The following is a 25,960-nucleotide window of genomic DNA, read 5'->3' as shown; positions in this document are numbered from 1 at the left end:
GATAGTTGAATCATTGGATACTACAAATTCTTCTCTAAAATCAAATCAATTTCTAACTTCTCTAAAAAGTTGTTTCTAAAAAGTCAGGGAAAAATCTGGGGGGAAAATTCCAGAAACTTATGATTTTATTCTTACTACTTTTCAGGTTGGTTTTTACTACCTGACAGTAAAAACACACCCCTCTTCATTTATACAATGAGTGGATGCTATAGTCCCATCCTCCATGTACTTCCTCGCCTTGAATTGTTATACTCCAGTTATAACCATTTTACTTCTAACCCTTATCTATATATCTACCTAAAGACAATAGATATTAAGGGGCAATATGGAACTAAAGCAGGAAAACCTAAGGATTCTATAGTAAATGGAAGGCACAATCTCATTCATCTACCAACTTATGTAATCAGCCTGACACTCACCGAGGCAAACAGAGCTATGAAATAATAATCTCAGGCTCTAATATAATTTTTTCTAAAGGACTTCACAAAAATTGGTAACCTTTAAGTCTGAAAAATCCATATCCTAGAAAAATAGATATCCTTGCTATAGAATCTACTAAATCAACTAAAGGTGACAAGAAATTCCTCAGTCTGTTCATTATTTGAGGTCCAAGTTCCCAGTGCTGTTTGTGTTCAGATTAATAAATTACAGGAGGCTCATAACAGACCTGTAGATAGTTGATGCTGAGCAACCCATGAAGTAGGGGTCTATGGTTCATCCTTTGCCCCACTACTCATTATACCTGCTCTCAAAGTCTCTTTCTGGCTGTTTTCTTTCCCTAATTTTCCTCTGCTAGAGCTCTAAGCATGTGAATGGAATCCATGCTCACTGAAGAGTCTGAAGGGCTGGAACTGGGAGCTAACAGAAATGCTTATCTTTGAGAGAAAATAGGCACATCACACCTTTTCACTGAGGTATTCCTAATGTCTGATGGTTTTCCTTCAAACAATGGAGAATTAAGTTGGCAAGTCAAGTCTATTTAACAAGCTTTAGCTGTTATTTATGTATATAGTAAGTTTCTGTTTTGGGGAACTGGAGACTGAACCCTGGGGCACTTTTACCATTTAGCCACATCCTAGCCTGTTTTCTTATTTAAGGACAGGGTCTAAGTTGCTGAGGCTGACTTTGAACTTGTGATCCTCCTGCCTCAGCCTCCCAAGCCGCTGGGATTACAGGTGTGTGTCACCTCGCCAAGCAAGATTAAGTTTTTATTGATAAAATTTTACCTTTAAAACCTTAATCCCCAGCCACCTGGCACTGCTTCCACTCAATCTAATCAAATACTGATTAATCTCAATAAAGTATGATTAAAAGCTTAGGTATTAAAGACAAAAAATTATAAATTGAAAAATAGTAACTTTATTTCTCCAAATAAAACTGTGAAATATTTATACAGTACTTTCTTCCCTTCAATGTAAATAACTGATAGTTGACTGTCCTGATTTTATGCAACTGGTCATTTTTAGTTAGTATGGCATAACAATCAAATACAAATTAGTTGCTTAAATTCAGGATACATACCTGGGGATCAACTGGAATAAGGGAAAGAAAATCCAAACCTAAAACAAAAATGTTTTGTTAATAGTTGACTCATATTTTGGGGACTAGAATTATTTTCCAAAATGATTTTGTATTTATCATAAATCACAAAACTACTGGGTTAAATGCTTACCACTTTGCCATAGGAAGTTCTGTACCATATCACTTATCAGTGACACATCAGTGATATTTGATGCATATAAAAACCTGACAAAGTAACTGGAAAAACCACCTCCCAGCATCTCAAAGGAAGCAGTCCAAAAATTTTCAGAGAAGTAGGACTAATCATACATTTTTACTTTGTCATTTAACAGAATGAGAGGCAATCAAAATGATGAGATAATGATCTTCAGATTAAAAAGAAAAACATACTTAGGTTCTTAAAGATAATTCACATTTATTTTTCAGAAATACACATTGAGGTTCATCTAAAATATTACTTCTTAAACAGATGTCTCTTTCATTGATACCTCTCTGACCCTTGCTGCCAATGAAGAGTAGTACACAGTCCCACACTCCGCACAAAGCAAGCAGTTGGTAACTGTTGCTCACTAACAAGCAAAAGTTAATACAAGTTTACTAAGCTCTAAACCAATGACCTGGGATTCTCCACTTATGTTTTAGAAATAGGAATGTAGAAAAGGTTGCCCAGGAATATCATTTAAGAGGGTTAAAGTAACAGAATAATAAAACTTCAGATCTGAAAAACCAAGCAATGAACTTTGAAGTCAGTTCCCCAAACCTCCTTGGGTAACTGAATTCTTTTCAATTATTTCAAAATAAAAAAGGAATCATAGTAGGCCTAGCCATTAAGACAGGTCAGAGTCTATCAATAACATGGCTTTTTATATGCAGGCATTCAATGTCACCCCAAATGCAACTACAGTGTCAAAGTATGATGTTATATACACTATTACTCAAAACAGAGACTATCAGTGAGGATTGTTTTTAAAATTTTTAATATCCCCTATGAATAATTTTGACTCAAAAATTTTAAAGTGTATTTACTCCCTTATAATCTCAAAATCTGTTGTAAGCATATCAAGTGATATAAACTATAGCACCAGTTATCTAAAATGAAACAATTCCTAAAGCATTTTTAAAATGTTGCTATAGTTTTTCATTTCATACACTGGTTACCAGCTATATAATACAGCAGTTTGAGACTATGATGGACAAAGGAAATTACAATGAATCTTTCCAATGACTTCCTCCATTAAACTGAAATCAGTAAATGACATATTTCTAAGCAGAGAGTTTCTCTTCACATTAATGATATTGTTCAGTAAATCCTGCTTCTGAACAGTAATTCAAATTTAGCCTAAAGTTACATACCTTCTCAGAGCTTTATATAGAAAAATTTCTATTGCTGTCACAAAAAGTTTATTGGAATATAATTGGCCTCATTTTATTAATTTTTTGTTTTGCTTCAAATGGTATAACATTTTCCTAATTTTTTAACAGTTTCTACGTTTTAATAGTTTTTTAGTTTACATGTTCTATCACTTAATGTTTATTACTCAATCCATTTTAACTTTTTAAAAAATAAAGCTAAAGAAAGTATTGACATCTCTGATGGAATACTGTGTACTGAAACCAAATCACTCAGAAATGTTCATTTTCTAAATGTTCAACTTCTTCCATTTCATAATTTCAACTTACATAAATTCACAGGCTTGATATAATATTCTGCTTCTGCAGCTCTATTGCCACTAAAGGATGCCCACGGAGATCCAAAGATTCTACCTATTTTCATTATTTCAATATCCAGCTTGTCTCTTCGGGGATTTTTTGTGTGCCAATAAATATCAAGTCAATTAGAAAAGAGTTAAAAAGATTTACTTGATCTGTATCTTTTGATACTCCATCCAAAGATAACTGAAATATGGTGACTTATACAATGCCATATTAAAATATCTAGACTTTAAAAAAAAAATTGTGTTGAAACCCTAGATTGTCTTCTAAGCATTACATAGGTGCTGTTAATACAAAATCCAATAGGGTTTTAAAGTAAATATTTCTTAATGAAACTCTGTCTTAAGCACTTAACAGTGAAATGTGATAAAATGTGATGTTTTATGTTACTCCTTCTAATAAGAAGCTAAACATCCATCAAAATCTTGCATTTTTTCCAGGTATAGCTGCACACACCTGTAATCCCAGCAACTTAGGAGGTTGAGGCAGAAAGCTCCCAAGTTCGAGGGCAGCTTGGGCAACACAATGACATAATCTCCAAAAAGAAAAAAGACTGGGGAATGTAGGTCTGAGGTAGAGCACTTAGCACACGCCTAGCATGCACAAGGCCCTGGGTTCAATCCACCACATACCAAGAGTCTTGTATTTTTACATTTTAAGTAGATTAAAACTCATGAACTAATAGTTTTATCAATAGTGATGAAAATTTTACTACCTTGTTCTATAAGTTTAGCAAAATGTTATTCCTTATTTTATCATGTCAATTGTAACATATAATACTGATATTTTTTGCCCTTCTAAGTATTTCATGGTTGAAAATGATCTATTATTTTAACTAAAAAGTATTATGAAAAATTCTGATGGTACATTCTAAATGTTTCTGCTTTATTAACACTGATAAAATTCTCATTTTTGAACTTTAAATGCTTCACTAAGTGAAACTGACTCATTAGTTTTTTTCCCTCATTGATGACAACACACTTTTCCTTAACTTGCGCCATAAACTTTCACAAAACATGATTGCTACAAGATTAAAAATGTAAAGGTTTAGCACTTTCAAATTTTAATGATACAACTGTTGAGCACCACTCGCACCTGACAATATGGCACTAGCAATAATAAGGCAGTCATTTTTTTTTCTTGTAATAATCAAGCTGTTTTCCATTCCATAAATACAAATTATGTTTAATTTTGTATTCACTGTTGCACAGTATCAGAAGATGTTCCAAGCTGCAGTTCATTATTAATATCATTTCTTCTTTGTATTCCTGCAGATTCAGAAGATTCATATTTATGATGTTTAAAAGGAATGTTAAGAAATGTATTAAAACTTTCTTATCCTTTCATTCTTGGTGTTCTATTTAATATTTTATTATAAAATTATTAAATTTATCAATACCCAAATTCTACATTATGACTAATGACATAAAAATCATACACAAGAATAAAACAAAAGTGACTACTAGTTATAAAGAGCAAGTTAACAATAAAAACAAAATTTAAACTATTTGGACGTAATAACTGCTTCATAACTCACATTCGACAATAAACCAGTCATTCTTATAAAGGATAATTGAACTATTCTAGTTAGTTTATCAACTGCTAAGAAAGTTTCTCAAACTTTTAGCAACCAGATATTGGTTTTTATTGGTTAAACATCAGTCCCATATATTAGTGTTGTATCCTCAATACCAGCTTGGAATGCATTTTCCCAAATACACAGATTAGACTAATTTTACACTACATTTTTCTCAAAACCACACACTTTTTTAAAGATGTAAAATATCACTTTATAAGATCACATTCTGAAATAATGTAAATTCTCCCAACTTAAAAAATTCATCCAGACCCACATCATTTGAAAACTACCAGGAAAAGTGATTTATTTGTAAATTGTGTCTATGCTATTGCTAAATAACCTGAGCCACTTCAATAAACTGAAAAGTTCACTATTTTTTCAAGATTAGTTTTTAATTCAAGATCTTAAGGAAACAAATTCTTCAGGGATGCTTATTTATAACATATAGTAAGACAATACATGGAAGACTCTTCAACACAGCCAAGGTAAAGCAACATAGACCATTAGGAATTAGAAATATTTGAGTTTCCATCTTTGTCATGGTCCATAAACCCTCACCATATCTCAGCATCAGCCTTTATATACAACAAATACTTTTTAACTGGTACAAATATATACCTGGTACAAATTAAATATCCGGTAAACATATTTTAGAAGCAAAAAGTAGTTTTTTTCTTTAAAGCTCCTTTTGATGGGTACTATTTTAATTTATTCTTTACCACTAAATTTTATTCAAATAATCTAATTTCAAGTGGCAAAATTATATTGGGCTAGATAACACAGCTATCAACTGTTTCAATAGCACAAATTTTGCCCAACAAAATAAGCATTGTGCCTAAAACAAAGGGCAAAAAGAAAAATAAACCACATCAAAATCAATTTTACAATTCCATAAAAGAAAATTGATAACAGAAGAAGGAAGTATATAGGGCCTTCAGAGAAAAGTGAAGCCATGAATGGAAGAGGCACTGATTCTATCTTGCTTTTAACTGACAAAAATTTAAGCAAAAACAATGGCTATGGAGAGAAGGAAGAAGAGTAAAGGGAGAAGCCTTTAAATTTTATAATATGCCCTTGATTGCATATTCTAATACTATGGTAATCTCCAAATATTAAGATCTAGAGAAACACATGATAGATTCTATTCTTTTGGGAGGAAATCCACCGGGTACAGCTAGCAGGCAAAACTGGCCCCCCAAAACATCAGTATATTGGGGAGTTCTGATAGGCTACTGAGAAAGAACAGACTACCAAGAAGAGTATGAGAAAATACTCTCCCTAAACTGTGAAGCTTCTATGATAAATAAACCAAGAAGTCTAAGCACAAATTCTCTATAAGGGAGAATACAGTCTATAAAATTTTCCTTCTATTATCCTATATTCCCTACCATCAGAAATCTATAGATTTCTTAGTAGTTACAATGACAACAACTGAATATGATGCAAAATAGATATTACTTTTACATGAGGACTTCAAATTTCTTTACCACTTTTATTTAAAATTTTGAAATTTATTTGCTCCACTGATTAAGATTTTTAAAAAATGATAAAATTTGATTAAAAAAATAAAAGAAAAACAACAAAAACTCTCCACATACCTGGCAAGTCTGATGACATGCTTGATATTGGCGTGTGGTGGAATGGTACTGAGTAGTCTGTTAATGAAGGCGGAATAGCAGCAGGATCAACCGAAGTCACACTGGGCACCCTTACAGAAGATGGCTGATACATGAGAACCCTGTTTTAAATAGCATGGGAAATTACAAACAATCTGGCTGTTAGTTCACAGGAGAGAAGAGCTGAACCACTGGGCATTCTCAGATGTACGTTCACTAAGTCTTAGCACAATTACATGGCAACTACTCACTACACAGTACTCCACACTCTTACTCTCCTCTTTCATAACAGTCTTCATTTTAGCATGAATGTATCCTGGCTCTTAACAGCAGCTATGATGTAAGAGCAAGCTGGCATTAAAAACATGATGCACTGCTGGGGTAAGATATATAACACTTTCATTCCACAAAAAGAAATGTGTTTGACATATGCTTTTATTAATGTAAATGTAACATGCATGTGGCTATTAGTAATTCATCTCTAAAAAAATTTAAAAATAAAACAGAGAACTCATAAGATTTGACTTTAATCAGGACACTTTTATGAGCAAAGCAACTCACAGTAGCTCAACCAGAATTTCTTCAATTCTAACTTGTATTAATTTATTCAAATATTATCTGGGAATGCTCCGAGCAAAGCTGATCAACAAGATAGCAGTAGGGCAAAATCCAGTATCAGGATAAGAGGAGCAGTATTCAGGATTCAGGATACGATATTCAGAAATAAAAAAGCCGACTATCATGATGTTACCTATTTTTCTATAAGAATTTTTGACTTTTAAAGTAGCTGTTCATGCTACTAAAAATACAACTAAAACACATAAAAATATTTTATAATTTAGTATTATAAATATACACTATATAACTAAAGCTTTGTAATTTCAAGAAACAATATAATTAAAAATTAAACATATTTTTGAAAAAGTTCAGACTTGAAGAAAGATGACTGTACTTTTCTATTTAACCTGCATTTTCTCTTTCTCTTAACCCAAGGTAAACAACTAGAACTGCCTAAGAAAAACATTTTGAATGTTTATGAGAAGCTAAGCAACATTACTGACCCTGTTGGCCATCTCGCCAACAAATAATGAGATACAAGAACGGTGCAAAACATTTAAGGTGAGCATCCCAAAGCATTGCTGGTTAACTTCATGAGTGAGGCTGAAAGAAACCATTATAAAGATGAATAAAGCGCAATCTTCTTAGAAACTAAAAGTAGGACCATGGTGATAAAGCTGGCAGGGATGAGAACTTGGGACCTCTAGATGTCCATTCTCTAGATTAAAATATTTTCTGTTATCATTCAGATTATTAAGATTATTAAGTGCTGGTAATGAGAAACACCTATTTGCATGATATTCTTCATACTGTGGTAAATAAATCATGTTAGGAAATAGTTTACCCACTTAAATAATCAGAAGCTACTTAGAGTCCTTCTAAGACTGGTTTGTGTTATACCATAAGGACCTTGTCTAGCTGTTATTCCATATTACTCATTGAAAACACAAACTGAAAATGTGGAAAACAAAGTCATTTTCAGAGTACATATATATAGTTGTGTTGGCAACTACATTATTCTCAGAAAAATCAACAAAAGTCGTAGTTCAGAAACTTTAGATTATAAATTGATCGATTCAAGGGGCATATGGAATATAATATGCTTGACATGAAAACATAAGCCTGGAACTTCAAAACACATTTTCCAGAGTTAGAGGGAAGTCATTCCAAAGATAATCTGCCTTAGGAAAGAATCAAGACGTTCCTTAGTCTCCAACAGAACCTGAAGAACTAGAGCCACAAACAGGATATGAATGATATTATAAAAGAATCTAGAGGAATAAATGAAAAACTTGGTAATAAATACGAGAAGAGAAAATAACCAAAAGTGTTTTCATACACGAGCCTACCCACTCCACCACCAGGAGTGCAAATCAGAAGGAAGAACAGAGAAGGTTAAGAAAGAGGAAGAGACCAGATATGCCTTAGTGCTGGGGAGGAATCTATAAAAAAAAAAAAAGTTCTGATTATTATGGTTGCCTCTCAGTATTAATATCTCGATCCTACTTTTTCTCAAAATATAAGAGGGAAAACTTTCAATGACAAAAACAAAACAAAACAAAACAAAACAAAAACCCAAAATACTTCCCACAAATATAAAAACGTTTCATTTAGTTTAAAAATTCCTCTTAAAGGAACATTGAACCTATTATCTTTTCTCTGCCCCTGAAGGAAACTAAAAGGAGAATTTCAAGGGCTACTACAGTTCTATGGTAAAGCTCCAGCTTAGAATATGCAAGGTTCCGGGTTAAATCCCCAGTAGCACAAAAAAAAAAAAAAAGAATTTTAGGTTGATAAGAAAAAGATAATGCCTTCCTTCCTACCACTTACCCTTTTCTTCCTTTGAGATGTCACTGGAGATTTTCTTTTGTCTTGATCCTATATTACAGAAATCAGCAACCCAACTCTTTCCTTCCCCAACCACTGATTTTATATCTAAAGAGCAGACAAGTAAGCATCCCTGTGCTCTATCATCACAGGAACACTAATTATTGCACATATCCCATTTACATAACAAGAAACCTTAAATAATTAAATAACTATTCATGCTTCTGCCATAACAAAATATTGACTGTCAAACATGAAAATGCAAAATCTAATGGAAGTAAAAACTATTAAATCAACTTCTAAAACCATATGAAAAGTTAAAACATTTTAGTGTTGATTAATTCCTATTACCTGAACTTTGTAAGCATTAACACAAATTCAACTTTATATAAAATGGGTGTAAATAGACATTAGGGTATCAAATTAGAGACTGGTAGTACATCTTGCTTTCATCAAATCTTCACCATGACTATAATCAGAAACATAAAATGATTCTAAAACCTATGTGAAAAATACATGTATTTATAGATATAAATAACAGGTTCCATAGATATGTAAATGGCTGTTTTTATGAAATTATGGGTATACAAATGTGATACCATGAAGTAACAGATTTTTAAATAGTCTTTAAAATTTGCTATGGTCCAGTATGGGGATTCTTTGGAAAACTTGGAATGGAATCACCAATTGACCCAGCTATCCCACTCCTCAGTTTATACCCAAAGGAATTAAAACAGCATACTACAGGGACACAGCCATATCAATGTTTTTAAAGCAGCACAATTCATAATAGCTAAATTGTGGAACCAACCCAGATGCCCTTCAGTAGATGAATGAAGAGGGAAACTTTAGAATATATACACAATGGAACATTACTCAGCATTAAGAGAGAATAAAACATGGCATTTGCAGGTAAATGGATGGAACTGGAGAATATAATGCCAAGTGAAGTAAGCCAATACCCCAAAACCAAAGGCAGAATGATTTCTTTGATATGAGGATGCTGACTTATAATGGCAATGGGGGTGGGGCATGGGAAGAATGGAGGAACTCAGAATAGGGCAAAGGGTAGGGAGGGGAAGGGAGGGAACAAGGGGGTAGGAATGATGGTGAATTTTGAGTTAGACATCATTACCCTAAGTAATTGTGCTCTATATATGTAAAATGAAATGAATTGCATTCTGCCATTGTGTGTAACAAATCAGAATAAATAAGTTTTAAAAAAATTTGCTATGGACACTTCTTGGGTAGGCAATGACACATTAGGCACAGTATGTATTATGCAAGTGTACATATTCATTTTAAATTTTTTAAACTTTATCCACTATACCACAACACAAAAGTAAACTGCTAGGCTGCTGTTAGATAGTAAATCCTAGCATTCCGGATCATGTATTATATACATGGAATTCATACCTGTCTCAGACACAGATATCTGAAAATGAGTTTTCTGGGGTTTTTTTTTTTTTCCTTTTTTTTGTGGGGGGGTGGTGGTGGTACAGGGTTGAACCCAGGGGTGCTTACCTCTGAGCAACATCCCAGCCCTTTTTACTTATTTTCAGACAGGGTCTCACTAAGTTGCAAGGCTTGGCATCAAACTTGGGATACTCCTGCCTATCCTCCCAAGGGCTGGAATTACAGATATGCACCACCATGCCTGGCTGAGTTGATTTTTATTCATATACCTGAAGCTCACCATGCACTCCCACTTTATGATCATAAAGGAATAAAGATTTAAATTTGCTACCAATTCTTAATACTTCTTAATACACATTTTATTCCTATTATTACATACACATTTTATTCCTATTATTTCCTGTCTCCTTATTAAAACCAAGCCAACTATTCAATTTTGGAGGGACAGAAGCATCAAATGCAAAATATCTCAATATAGAAGAACTTAAGTTTTCTAAATGTTTTATATGGTACCAGTTTCTTCCAACAAGAATTATAAAACTACATTTAAAACCCTGTGGTGGAGCATGCCTGTAATCCCAGCAGCTCGGGAGGCTGAAGCAGGAGGATTGCAAGTTCAAAGCCAGCCTCAGCAACTTAGCAAGGCCCTAAGCAATTTGGTCCTGTCTCAAAAACAAAACAAAACAGCCTGTGGATGAGCTTGGTGACTAAATGTCCCTGGGTTCAATCCCTGATAAAAATCAATCAATCAATCTCCATGAGGTAAGCAAAGAAAAGGGCTAGGATGTCAACAAAATGATAACAGAAGTTCTTTCTACATGACAGACCTTTTACTTTCTTCTCAGTGCTCTATAAAATTGTTTATAAGAATTAATTTTACTAAAACAATATGCTTTTTAAAAAACAGTTCATATAATTTCTGGACTATAAGTCAAAATTAAGTTTTCTGCATCTCTCATCTATTCTTTCATTTGCTTACTGTCATTGGTTATGAGGTTCATTCATTCAAGGATAAACTTTCACAGCTGAGGAAAACCACCGAAATTCTCAATTGAGACATAAGGAAAGATATGAAAAGAATGATGAGAAACAAAACCCCCAAAGCCCAAGAGTAGGAAAGGATTACAGAGAGGATATAATCATAGTATTAAGCCTACACTCGGATATTTTGATAGATGGTGTGCACTCTGTCTTAACAAAGAAAAATGTGATAGCACAAAACATCAACTATTTGTGTTCAGAAAGTTCCAATACAAAGTTTTTCCATGCATCTCTCATTTGACCTAAATCCACTGAATGTTATAACAAAGAGTAAAAATGAAGTTAGTGAATAGTTCCCTTTTAAGAACTAGGAGGTGGCTGTAACATAGACTCTTCTCCTGGCTTAATACCTTCATCTATTGTGTTCCAGGTTCCATCACCCACACCTTCCTATTCATCCTGCCTGGCTGCCTTCATTTCTTAATACACTTCTTGATGATCATCTCTAAAATTGTCTTAAATAGAGCTGCATAACCTAAAATGGAACAAAACTGCTATAGTACATATTCTGGACACTGTTTTTATTAGTGCCATCTAAGAACAAAGAACAAATCAGCTTAAGCAGTAAGTTCTTTAAACCATTAAGTGAATTCTGACATTAAAAAAAAAAATAGCATTTACTAAATACCTTTCAGACATCTTAAGACTATATAGCTGTCCTAATGACAAAATTCACTTTATTATTTCCTAATATTAAAGCACTCCTAGAATAAGCTCTACTTGGTCATAATGGATGTCATTTTAATGCATAATTATAAGACTTCCTAAAATTAAGTTCAGAATTTTCACTTATCTTTCCATGTGAACCTATTCTTCTATATGGTGATGATAACCTAATTTGGGTATTGAGGGTTATGCTAATTTCATGGAAGGAGCTGGGTAGCTGAAATTCATACAAAATTCTTAAAACTAAACTGCCATATGTTGATTTAATCATATACTTTCACCTTACACTAACCAGAGTTAGTTATGACCTTCTTTTCAACTTAGATGAGGGGTCTTAATATTTATCTCTATAGTAGCTGACCACAGGTATAAACTACCTTTATTCCTTTGCATTTTGTGGTCACTTCAGATTTTGTTACCCAATGTATATGTCATTCCTCCAGTGTCATGTCCCTATCGAGTACTGATAAAATGTGGTACAGAATACTCAAAGGATTAGACCCTTGTGGCATGCCACCAGCAACTCTCTACAACCACATTAACTCATGAGCCAGCATCAATGCATATCTTTAAAAATATGCATTTATGAATTCATTCAAGGAATAACTCCAACTTAAACAGCTTCTGCAACTCATCTTTCCAGCATATTCTAAATGATATCATGAGAAAATAATATGTAGAAATACCATACCTAAGCATTCATTTTTCTGATTCTACACCTCAGTAAACACTTCAAAAGTATATTTTCACTTTTTGTCATTCAAATTATAGAACTGCCAAACAAAATCCCTCAAAGGAGCAATAAGTGATCAGCATGGCAGAAGAAATCCAGATCAATTACTTTCATCTTTTTCTATTCCACTAAAAAAAAGCATTCTAAAAATACAAGCCCTTAGATATATAAATCATATCTGAAAATATAAGTATTTTACAAGGAAGAACAAAAGTTTAGTTCTTAAAAGTAACTTTAAAAAGTAGTCCGAATGTAAGTTTTTAAAAAGTTACAAAAAAGAATGCTGTTAAAGTGTACTGAGTGTAATTCCATTTATAAAAAAAAAAGTCTAAAACAGGTAAATTAGGAGATAAAAATGGTTACCTAATTCTGGAGTGTGTATAGGAATAACCTGCAAAGGAATATGATGTTTTTTGGGTGTTAGAAATATTCTGCAACTGACTTGTGATGATGGTTATAGAACTGTATGAATTTAATAAAAAGGAATTAATTGTGCTATTCTATACTTAGGATGAGTGGACTTTATGGCATGTAAAAAAACCATCAGAAAAAAATAAACAGACTGAGAAGCCAGCAATGATGAGATTAGCACTTCCAAGTTTGAAAAAAATGTGTGATGGAATGGTGAAGAGAATCCATTACACCTTCCAAAATCTCTGAGAAGCATCTATCATTAAACACTCAGAACCATTTTTCCTTCAAATTGGAATGGTTTCTGCCAGATGAGTCACAGAAAGTGCATAAAAAATGCACTATTTGCTCTCATTTTACCCTGGAGTGGGAGAAAAGGTAAGGGAATCAATTCTCATTGAGTAACTATTATGTGCCTGACAACAAAAGTTAAGTTCTTTCATTATCTCATTGTAACCTGATATCAATCCCATAAAGTAGGCATTATTTCATCCCATTTTACAGAACAGAAAAAGGTGGCTCAACTTAAGGATTTCAACCAAAACCACAGAGCAAAGAAGCAAGTGCCAGAATTGATATTTGTTCTTAGAAGATTTCCAATTCCACACTCTATTACACCAGGCTTCCTCACAATGGCCTGAGACATGAAAAAAAGGTTCCTCACAAAAAAGATTTAAGAAATGACTTTCTCAATAGAACCCCTAAAGCTCAGGAAGTAATGTCATAAGTTAACAAGTGGAATGGCATCAAGTTAAAAAACTTATGCACAGTTAAAGAAATAATTAGGAATGTGAAGACAGAACCAACAGAAAGGCAGACAATCTTGCTATTCTTCTGACAGAGCATTATTATCTAGAATATATAAAAACTCAAAAAAATTTATACACACAAAAAAATCAAATAACCCAATTAATAAATAGGCAAATGAACTAAACCGACACTTCTCAAAAAAAAAAAAAAGAAACACAAATGGCCAACAAATATAGGAGGAAATGTTCAATATCATTAGCAATTAGGAAAATGCAAATCAAAACTACAGTAGAGACTTCATTTCACACCAGTCAGAATGACAGGTCATCAAGAATACAAACAATAATGAATACTGGAGAGGATATGGACAAAAGGGAACACTTTTAAACTGTTGCTGGGGCTGTATATTGGTACAATAGCTATGGAGTACCAATATGGAGGTTCCTCAAAAGGCAAAAAATGGAACCATCACAGGACCCAGCTACACCACTCCTCAGCCCTTATCCTAGAGAATTAAAGTCATCATACTATGGTAATACATGCTTACCCATGTTTATAGCTGCACAAGTCACAACAGCCAAACTATGGTATCAGTCTAGGTGCCCATCAACAAATGGCCAGATTAAAAACAAAACAAAACAAAACAAATGTGGTATATACACATAATGGAGTTTTATTTCTTATTTCATAAAGAAAAATGAAATAAGTCATTTGTAGAAAAATGGATGGAACTCACAACCATTATGTTAAGTGAAAAAAGCCAAAGTGGGAAGGTCATGGGTTGTACATTTTATCATATGTGGGAGGTCAAGAGGAAAAAGAAAAAGATGAGCATGGAGTGGGGAGCAGTGAACTTATGAAAATCAAAGAGAGATGAGTAGAAGAAAGGGGAAAAAAGGGACCACTGGGTAGGAGGGAGGGAAAGGAGGAGGAAGTGCTGGGGAGTGATACTGTATAAATTATATTGTTATACCAAGTGTGCATGTACGAATATGTAACAATAAAAGCCATCATTACATATAACTATAATGCACCAATTAAAAAAAATTAGAGAAAAAAATTTGTAGTAAAAAAATTTCAATAAAATAACAAAGGGTATCATATATGAAATAAATACCTCAGTCTCACTTCTCAGATATGTGAATATTTTCTTCAACAAAATTTGCTTTCCTATAAACAATATATTTTCTTGAAAATAATTCAACTAAACAAAAGCAAATTAAAATTGCCTTCTACGGTTATGCAACTTCCCAAAGAGATATTTACAAATCTATCCTAAGAACAATTAGTGGCAAGGGTAATGAACAATAGTGAACTATAAATTAACAAACCCTTTGGTTGGGCTGCTTTGTGTTTCTGACATAAAGATGCATTTCCTTTTGGCAGGAGGTTCTTCATCTTCATCAGAAGAGCTTTCTATTGTTAGGTCAATAACATCCACTTTCTTCTTGCTTGCCTCACTGGCTACAGTCACTGAACAAGGCTTACTGAGTACACTTGAAGCTGGATGCAGAAAAAGAGAAGGAAAATAAAAACATCAATGGTAAAACACAAACTCTATCCGTGACAGTCTTAACTATATAGTAAAGGATGATAACACACAGCCAGGGAAGCTACATACTCTATCCAACTGACGGAGTTCAGTTCCCTAACTCCAGATATCTGTGAAATAGCTGCTAACCTGGAGAGGCAACATGAGCATTACTCTTTGACAGAGGTCAAAGAGGTAACTGGACTCCTGCTACTGCTCATGTGGTATTCCCAGGTAAGCAGTCATAGTACAGAGAGACTCAGAGGTTAGGAAACTGTTCAAAGTATATGTTTCACCAGTTGCATATTCACAGATTCGTGGCCCAGTTAAGTCAGAATCGGGTATTTCCATTCAAACAATCACGTTCATACTAAACAATTTATAGACTCATCATGAGCCAAAAACTTGATAAAAATCGTCAACTTGATAAACAGAAAAAAATCCCAAACTTGTCCGAGTGATTTAGACATTTAAAATTTTCTTATGAATCCTCTATTAATCATCAAGGTTCTTTTGGCCCATTAGGATAGTCTAATACATTATATATCAACTCATATTTTAATATGAAAGTATTATTTTTAAACTCTGTTTAGTAAAAAATGAATGTTAGTTTATAAAGGAAAAAGCAGCAGTAACTATCAATTAAATCACTCCCATTCTTCTCAAAGATAAGGGAAACCTTGGCCATTGCACTCTTCCAACTACAGGGAAATAACTAATATTAGTAGAACTCCTTTAGTTTTTCTTCTCTTTGAACTCTGATGCAATCCCTGAATTCCACCTGAGGTTTTACCTACAGAAACTCTCAAAAGAATTCTAAAAAACTGTATGTCATTTTCTAACTTTTCATTCTATAGGTAACATTTTATAATTTATTAAAATTATTAGTGACTTATTTATTTTGCATATGAAAACTACACAATGAAAAGATGGTATTAAACCTTCTGCATATTTCATAAGAAATTACATGTGATAGATGATCAAAAGATAAAACTTAGGGCTGGGTTGTAGCTCAGTAGTAGAACGCTTGCCTGGTATGTATGAGGCACTGGGTTCGATCCTCAGCACTGCATATAAATAAATTAACAAAATAAAGGTATTGTGTCCATGTACAACTAAAAAAAATTAAAAGATAAAACTTAGTGAACTGAAATCCAAAATTAGGTCTAGCAGTCAAGGTTCATTAAAAAGATAATGTTGTATAAATCTCCTGGCTTTGCTCTCTGATGGCATTGTGCACATACTTTCTATTTTTGTACATGGCTGGCTGGAAACTTTCATAGCTTCTTTCTTCGGTCTCATTGGACACCAAGAACCATCTTCTTGGAATTTTATTTCATCCACATCAGAACAGTCATTGAGAATTTCCATAAAAAGCCTGAAAACCAATTAAGAAGTACATACATGTCAATGGCTCTGTTCAAATATTAAGTATATAGTGTACAATAGAAGCTCTGCCTATTAAAGATTTTGGATTTATAGTTAAAAATCTTATCAGTAAAACTCACAAACTTCTATCAGATTTATTTAAATTCACTCAACAAGAAAAAGTAATGTTTTCTGACTTTTTTTTTTAATATTTCAATACTTAACACTTCATAGCAACTATTATGCCCTTTTCCTCCAAGGATTGATTATTTACTTATTTTTTAAGTATTTGTTTATTAATTCATTTATTTTTTTATGTTACTGGGGATTCAACCTAGAACCTCATCCTTGCTAGGCAAATGTTCTACCACTGAGCTAATCATGAGCCAAGTTTTAGGTGTGTAATAGGCAATGAGTATTGCCTAATGATCTAAAATATCAATGATTTAAAATATCAGTGACTAAAACAGAAATAGACATCTAGAGTCTCCTAGCTATAAGTGGCCTTAAAGAACAACCTCAAATACAGCTTATAAAACAAACATGAGTAGACAAAGGCTATTATACAATAAAATAATTTATAAGCTTTAATATCAAGAAAAAAGGAAAACAGGTGAGAAGAGGAAGAAAGGCAATAAAGTCTTAATAAATTTCAAATAATTCAACGCATACATTATTTTCTGTGACTAAAATGGAAATAAAATTGAAGTCAGAATTAGAAAAATATCTGAAAAATTCTCAATATTTATAAACTAAATGCTCTGTAAGATATGAAAAATAAAAATAAAAATTGTAAAGTATTATGAACAGAATGAAAATACAATTAAATTTGTGAATTATAGCTACAGCAGTAATAAACAGAAAATAGCACTTATACCCCCCTTTTTAGAAATGGTTTCAGTCCAAAAACTTTATTTGATAAACTGAAAATTATAGTTAAGCAAAAATAAATATTTCAAAAGGGAAATAAAAAACAGAGATGAAATAAATAAAATAGAAAAAACAATCAATGAAACCAAAGGCTGATTTTCTGAACAGATCAGTAAAACTCACAAACTTCTATCAGATTTATTTAAATTCACTCAACAAGAAATAGTAACCTCAGAAGCTCTGCCTATTAAAGATTTTAGATTTGTAGTTAAAAATCTTATCACAAAGAAGATTCTAGACACAAAAGTAAGAAGCACAACTGTCTTGTAGAAAATCCAATGTAGGGGCTGGGTTTGTGGCTCAGTGGTAGAGTGCTTGCCTAGCATGCACGAGGCCCAGGGTTCCATCCTCAGCACCACATAAATGCAAAATAAAGATATTGTATATCCACCTAAAACTTAAGAATAAATATAAAGAAAGAAAGAAAATCCAATGTAAACTTCAATAAAGTGCTTGGAAATATTGAGTTCAAGATATGAAAGCAATATAAAGAAATCAATTATGTTTCTAATATTAGGAATAAATAGAATTAAAAAAATCAGAAGCCTGTGTCAACAATATAAAATATTTAGGGATAAATCTGATAAAAGATGTAGAAGATAGACTGAAAACTACATTACTGAAAAATAAATCTATCACGTTCATGTATCAGAAACCTCAATATTGTTGATCAGGACAATACAAATCAATATCCCATGTTTTTTCCAGGAAAAAAAAAAGTTGGAAAATTCATACTACCTAATTTCCAGAGAGTGTAGTACTAATGCAAATATAAAAAAATAAATCAACAGAACAGAGTCCAAGATAGATTCACACACATATGATCAACTGATTTTTGGGGAAGACAATTAAATTAAAAAAAAAAAAAAAAAACAAACCTATGATGGGAGAACAATCATATGGCTATATACCAAAAAGTAGTAATAATAAACCTCGATCTTTTTCTTAAATTCATGTAGATAGATCTAAATATAAAAATAAGTTTAAAAATTCTTGAGAAAGCGTTAGACAAAATTTTTGTGGCCTTCAGTTAGAGGGAAATGTGATATCAAAAGTACAATCCGTAAAAGAAAAATTTGTTAAATTGGCCTTCCTAGAAGTTAAGAACTTCTGCTATTTGATAGATACTGAAAAAACAGGTTAAAAAGATGAAAAAAATGGTAGAAAATAGTTGCGAACAGATTTGCATCCAGAATTTATAAAGAATCATCAAAACTTAGTAATATGAAAACAATCAATTAAAAAAATAGGCAAAATTAAAACAGTCACTTCAAGGAAAGTGTCAGATGGAGAATTCATACACAAATAGATCTCAACACAACTAGCAATAGAAAATGCAAATTAAATTCACAATGGGATACCACTATATATGGCTACAGGCTATAGCAAAAATCAAAGATTAGTCATACCAATGTTGGTGAGAATGTGAAATCAACGACAATTCTCACATACTGCTAATCAGAATATAAAATATGACAACCATTTTAGAAAACAGTTCAGCGGTTTCTTAGACATATGCCTAGAATGCAACCAGGTATTTCATTCCTAAGCATTTATCCAAGATAAATGAAAATATTCATCTACACAATGAATGAATATCCACTGATGCTGTATTTGCCATAATTCAAAACCAGAAACAATTCCAAAACATGTGAAAAGTTAAACTATGATATCCCTATACTACAAATGAAATGCAATTCAGTGAACTATGTACTAAAGGTGAACTGTTGTCGGGCGTGGTAGTGCATGCTTGTAATCCCAAAGGCTGAGGTAAGAGGATTGAGTTCTAGGCCAGTCTTAGCAACTTGGTGAGGCCCTAAGCAAAAGAGCAAAACCTTCCCTGTAAATAAGATATAAAAAGGGACTGGGGATGTGGATCAGTGGTTAAGTGCCTCTGGGTTCAATTCCTGGTACCCACCCTTCCCAAATATCAACTGTTGGTACACACGAAAAGTGGATGAATTTCAAATAAGTATGCTGAGTAAAAGAAGCTGAACAAAGGAAACTACTGTACAGAAACAGAAAGCATATCATGTCTGCCTGAGGACTGAATAAAAGGGAAAGATCACAAAGATATATAGTGTGATGGATATATTCATTATCTTAATTGGAGTGAAGAGTTTACATACATATAGGTCAAAATTTAGCAAACTGTATATGTTATATATATGTAGTTCTTATACCTCAATACAGCTGATATAAATGGGGGAGAAAAGAATGCCTCCTTCATGAGCCATTTATTTGCCTTAATCATACTGAACTATAAGAATGGAGTGATGATGCTGGTAGTAACTACCACAAAAGTACAAAGAAGAGCTAACTGCTGTTCAATAAATGTCGAAACTATTAACAATGAGTGGCAGGATGGTAGGATACTTAACCCTAATAGCATCACCTACTCTCTACCATAAACTGCACTCTACCATAAAAGTTTCTCCCCGGCTGGGCACGGTGGCACAAGCCTGTAATCCTAGTGGCTCAGGAGGCTGAGGCAAGAGTATTGCAAGTTCAAAGCCAGCCTCAGCAATGGTAAGGCACTAAGCAATTCAGTGAGACCCTGTTTTTAAATAAAAATACAATAATAGGACCGGGGATGTGACTCACTAGTTGAGTGTCCCTGAGTTCAATCCCTAGTACCTAAATAAAGAAAAAAAAAATATCATCTTCCCCATTCCAATATTCCTGACGCAGTACAGTTCTTTGTCTCCATAGCATTTAATATGCAACATCTACAGATAATAGGTATTTGGCAAATATGCTTAATAAATTCTTGAAGGAATACACAACAAAATGAAGAACTGCATGATTGAAAATCAATCATAAATGTATCTGATGAAAAACAAGTGAATGATTATTTAAAATCTCTAGGACTTCTTAAATGCATTAAGGACAGAAATTCAAAAGGAACATCCTTGATGAAACAAAAATGTGAAACTTCTAAATGAAAAATAATTATAATAAGTACAATTAAAAGGTAAACAGACTAGGAAAACACATTTGGCACATATAAACAATGAAATACTCTTACTATATGATGACCACTTACAAATCAGTAAGAAAAAAAGATGAACAGTCCTAGAAAAGAAAGGAAACCCTAGCAGGTTATTCACAAAAGATATTATAATGATCAACATATGGAATAAATAGGTATCTAATAATTCTAATAATACAAGATGTAGAAATCAAAACAATGAGACATGATTTTCAATCAGGAAATTGGTAGGCATTTTAAAAATAAGATTTAATATGTAAGACTGATAAGAGGGACTAAGAAGTAGGTGATATACCTGCTGGCAAGAGACTAAAATGATTTTACTACTAGTGTAAACAGCTTACTATGAGAGGCATCATAATAATGCTGTCTTAAAGCCATTCACTTTTTGAATCAAGATTTCTGTTTTGGAAATCTTAAGAACTCCATAAACATACACAAAATGTCACCTTCCAAAATGATTATATCACAAGGCAATTTAAAACAGAAAAGTAGAAACAAATAATATCCTAAAATATTAAAGTGCAAAAAGACAGGAACATAAAACTCTCAGATGGTTCAAAACAAGTCTACAAATAGTAATAATTCTTTCTGTGTGTACCCATTCATGCAACACACCAAAAATGTATATACATACATATATATGAATGGAATGTGAAGAAACAATTGCGGCAGAAGGTTAACAACTGATGCATCTGGGTCAAATCTGATACTGGAGGTTGCACTACTGTTTCCACTTCTTTGCTATTATTTTAAATTCTTTCAAAATAAGCTGAAATTACCACAATAATATCCAGCAAAAAGGAAGTTTAGAGGGAAGGGTGAAAATCACTTTCTCTCACAAGTGCCCCATTATTCTCCAAAGTAAAACATTCTGAAAAGTTTTCACTATATACTGAGTGAAAATCATGTAAGTAAAGTAGGATTTAACTATTTCAATGTAAATTACAAAGTCAACACCACAGGATGAGATTACTGGTTATTTTAATAACTTCATTAATTGTATTTTCTAAATCTTATAGTGGTACATAGATGATGTATTAATTTTTTAAAAGGTCATTCAAAAAAAAAAAAAAGAATACCTCACTTATTCAAATTATTTCCTATAATTTTCCATATTCTGACATGCAATATAAGAAATAATGTTTAGAATTTGGGCTCCAGAATCAGAATAACCTGAGTGTGAATTCCAATATGAATCTACCACCTCTGTGACTATCTATCCTGCCACTCTATGGTTTATTTCAAAGACCCTAATTGCTATTATAAGAGATTTTAGGTAAACAAAATGATTTCACTAAGCAGATTTCCCTCTTACCTACAGGCTTTTATAAAAAGATCTTGGGAGGCAAAGACAAAAGGAAACTGTATACCTACTTTCCCCAATACAAATTATATTACAGGTTTGGCATCCCTGATCAAAACTCTGAAACTATTCTGAGGACTAAAAGGACAATCAAAAACTTTCAGTTTTTGGAGCATTTTTGATTTGGGATATTCAGATTAGGAGTGCTCAACTGGAAAAATCTATCCAAGTATTCCAAAGTCTGAAATACTCTAAACTGTAAAACGCTTTGGTCTCAAGCATTTCAGTTAGTGGATACTCAACCTGTAAAAGGAAAACATAAAGAGGGGGCTTAGGGGTTAGGAAAGATGGTGGAATGAGAGGGACATCATTACCCTAAGAACATGTATGAAGACACAAATGGTGTGAGTCTACTTTGTGTACAACCAGAGACATGAAAAATTGTGCTGTATATATGTACTATGAATTGAAATGCATTTTGCTGCCATGTATAACAAACTAGAACAAATAAATTAATCAAAAAAACATAAAGCACCAATAACCTGCTTAAAAAGAAGCTATGTGTAATTAAATGTAAAATAGAAAATGCACAAACATCTGAATTTTATGCTAGAGTAGAATTTATAAGGCCATACTAAAGGAAGCCAAAGCCAATAGCTATTAAAAGAGATACAGTGAGCTGGGGGATATAGATCAGTGGTAGAGCTTGTGCATAGCATTCAAGAGGCCATAGGTTGGATCCCTAAGCACCAAAAAAGGGAGTACCAGCCAGGCCACAATGGCTTACACCTATAATCCCAGCAGCTTGGGAGGCTGAAGCAAGATTGTGAGGTCCTAAGCAACTTGGTGAGACTCTGACTCTAAATAAAAATACAAAATAGGGCTGGAGATATGGCTCAGTGGCTGAGTGCCCCTGAATTCAATCGCCAGTACCCTCTAAAATGGGAGGGCATATACTTACCCATCTAGTATTAGACTTTCATAGGCAGCTTTTTTATCACACACAGGACAAATCCAGGTGGGCTTCTTCTCATTCATTTGTAGATAAAGGGCAGCATCAAAGCACTGTAGATGTGTACAAGTCACTGCACGGCATGGGATTGTCAGCCTCATTTTTCCTAACTATAGGACAGGGGATACAACATGGAAAGTAGTTCAAAAAAGAGGACAAAACCTCAAAGGGAACAGAGAAAAAAGTCTCAAGAAGCATCAAAATGAAAATAAAATACAAACCTAAATTTATTACTATTAAATCACTATTTTTTTTTTTACTTCACAAACTGCTTTGTGGTTTTTGAAAAACCATTTCACTTTTTCAAAATAAGCTACGTATAAATGCACTGGTAGAAAAAGATACAATGAAAAAAATACTTCAACTGGTTCTCAGTTTTCCTATTTAAAGAAACCACTGTATCCATTTCTTACATGTTTTTTCATAGATGTCCTATGCATAAAATAAGTGGATATTTAAGGAAAGTATTTTTCCACAAATGGTGGCATATTTTACACCCACTTCTGCAACTTACCCTGTCACATAATTTGGTGACTATTATACACAAGTCAGTATATATAAAACTACCATTACACAAAGGCATAATTTATTTAATAAGTACACTAGTGATGGACACTTAAATTGTTTCCAATCTTTGTAGTGAGAAAAGCTAAGTACCTAGGAATTAAATTTTGAGGTCAAAGGGAAAGGAAAGGACTGGGGATACAGCTCAGTTGATAGAGTGCTTGCCTCACATGCACAAAGGCCCAGGGTTCAATCCTCTGCACAACCAAAAAAAAGGGGGGGGGGGGGATAACATGTATGATCTCAGTCCCAATGACAAACCACCTTCCAGAGATACCTACTCACTTATGCACACAATAAATGTTGTTGGTTCCATGTAACCTTGCCAATACAGTGTTTTGTAATTCTTTGATTTTTATGAAATAAGAAATATTCCAAAAGAGTTGTGAACTGCATTTCTGTTAATTATAAGACGTTGTAGAGCCTCCTCTTCTACTTCTAAGAGTCACTTGTGTTTCTAATAACTATTTATTCATATAAAACCTTTCCTCATTTTTCATTTGATCATTAATGTTGATCATATATTTGTAGGATTTATTTACATGAGACAGATCAGCCTTGTATGTTTGATATAAGCTAAGCATACTTTTTATGAAAGTTTAACTATTATATAATCTCGTCGATTTTCAATGTACTTTTCTATAATTACATTTTGTTCAACTGCTATTGCAATTGGTTTAGCTTTACTGCACCAACATATACATAATACTCAGATGAGATCAGATTATATTTTTCTATGTAACTCTTAATCTCCCCATATATTTTCTTTACCAAAAGTATCTCCATTTTTAGTCAGCTCTGGTAATTTGGTTCAAAGTGTTTCTCCCACTATAGAGCTCCCACAAGGCCAGGGTCTACATCTGTTGCCCATTGTAATTTCACTGTCCAAGCACAATACTACCTCATAGTAAGTGCTCAGTATTTGCTTATCAGGCAGTAGAATGAATAATTGGAAAGTGGCAAAGAGATATTTTTTTTCTTTATACGCACTACAAAGTTTGAAAAAATTCAGAAACAAAATCAGAACATTCTTAATACTGCTTGGGTGGTAGAATTTTTAGAATATTCCCTCCTTTCTACTTCATCTATAATTGTCTAAGTGTTCATAAATTTTGTAATTTAAAAATGAAACAATTAGCTAAATCAACATGGCAATAACTAATGCTTACAGAACTTGCCTATGTGCAAGTTACTTTTCACTAATTCCAATAACACTTTTATTTACTATCATTTATTTATGTACTGGGGATTGAATCCAGGGCTTCACACATGCTAGGGAACTCTACCACAGAGCTACATCCCCAATGCTTCTTTCTTCCCTTCAGTTTTATTTTGAGAGGATCTAAGTTGCTTAGGTTGGCCTTGAACGTGCAATTCTCCTGCTTCTGTGTAGTTGTTTACAAGTGTGCGCCACTGCATCCACACTTTTACATTTAAACAATCATACCTTTTACATCTTTAAATATAAAACATTCCCCATTTTAATAATGAGAAAAAACAAAGGCACAAGGAATCAATTTAATATTACATGAAGTTAGAAATAAGGCAGAGCTAAGATCTGGGCTTATTACAAGCCATCCTTGTTACTGTGCTATACTGCCTCTAGCTATTCATCTAACTAGAATTCTAAAAGGAATCCTAGAAGTTAAATGTTTAAGCAAGCATGCAGTACACTATAACTCATCATTGAGAAAAGAAAACAGAATAAAACCTGAGGAAACTTCTCCTCTTACTCTACATACTTCCATATTTTTTCTTCTTTTAAAACAGATTATTCCTTAAGTTACCTAGAATCTTACAATATGCTAAGAGTTTTTATAGAAACCTCCTATAATCCTCATAATCCTATGACCCAGAGAAGTTGGCATCTCTATTTTTAATTTGTGTCGAAGATGCAGATGCTCAAGAAGCTAAAATAACTTACCTGCTGAGACACAGCTGATATTACAACACAAATCCTAATGCTCCTCACTGCCTTGAGATGTCCCTAGCTTTATAACATTACACATGTTTGGGGGTTTAACCATCAATTTTTCCTATTTTGCTAAGCTTTTGATGTATTAGGAATAGATACTAACTATCTGACATTCTATGAGATGATCATGGGCTTATAAAAAAAAATTCCTTTCAATTATAAGATGAATAGTTTTAACAGATTTTTCTAAACCCAAACTATATCTGCATTCCTAGTAGACATCCTTTTGTTATCACTTATTATTTAAATAGTATTAGCATAAATATTTTATTTAGGAATTTTCAATCAATTCTTAAATAAAATATTTAGGAATCAAAATAAGCAAATAGTCACTAGAACAGGTTGAATAAGTTACACTACACCATTCAACAAAATGCCTATAATGATCTATACATACTAACGTATTTAGGATATACTATTAATTTTAAAATAGCTCAATCGGTAGAGTACT

At 33.0% G+C, this 25,960-nt stretch overlaps 1 protein-coding gene across 9 annotated transcripts in view; it reads right to left on the bottom strand.

Moving 5' to 3' along the window:
- Pias2 (protein inhibitor of activated STAT 2) overlaps positions 1-25,960 on the bottom strand; it is an 83,507-nt gene that overhangs the window by 9,948 nt on the left and 47,599 nt on the right. For 6 of the 9 annotated variants that reach the window (XR_007348822.1, XM_048806267.1, XM_048806270.1 and 3 more), the window contains 5 exons: positions 22,920-23,080; positions 16,607-16,740; positions 15,163-15,334; positions 6,412-6,551; positions 1,522-1,559 (listed from right to left, as the gene is read on the bottom strand). Coding sequence is in view for 7 of the 9 variants with exons in the window: in XM_048806267.1 (XP_048662224.1) it covers positions 1,522-1,559; positions 6,412-6,551; positions 15,163-15,334; positions 16,607-16,740; positions 22,920-23,080 (645 nt within the window). In the remaining 2 variants the exon portion in view is untranslated. Of the gene's footprint in view, positions 1-1,521; positions 1,560-1,911; positions 4,503-6,411; positions 6,552-15,162; positions 15,335-16,606; positions 16,741-22,919; positions 23,081-25,960 lie in introns of those variants that run through there. The other 3 variants (XM_048806269.1, XM_015482406.2, XR_007348821.1) reach the window with 2 other exon arrangements.

The sequence above is a fragment of the Marmota marmota genome, unplaced genomic scaffold (assembly GCF_001458135.2).
Source record: "Marmota marmota marmota unplaced genomic scaffold, marMar, whole genome shotgun sequence".
NCBI lineage: Eukaryota > Metazoa > Chordata > Mammalia > Rodentia > Sciuridae > Marmota > Marmota marmota.
The sequence above is the reverse complement of the archived record's forward strand: the minus strand, read 5'-3'. Positions and strand labels throughout refer to the sequence as shown.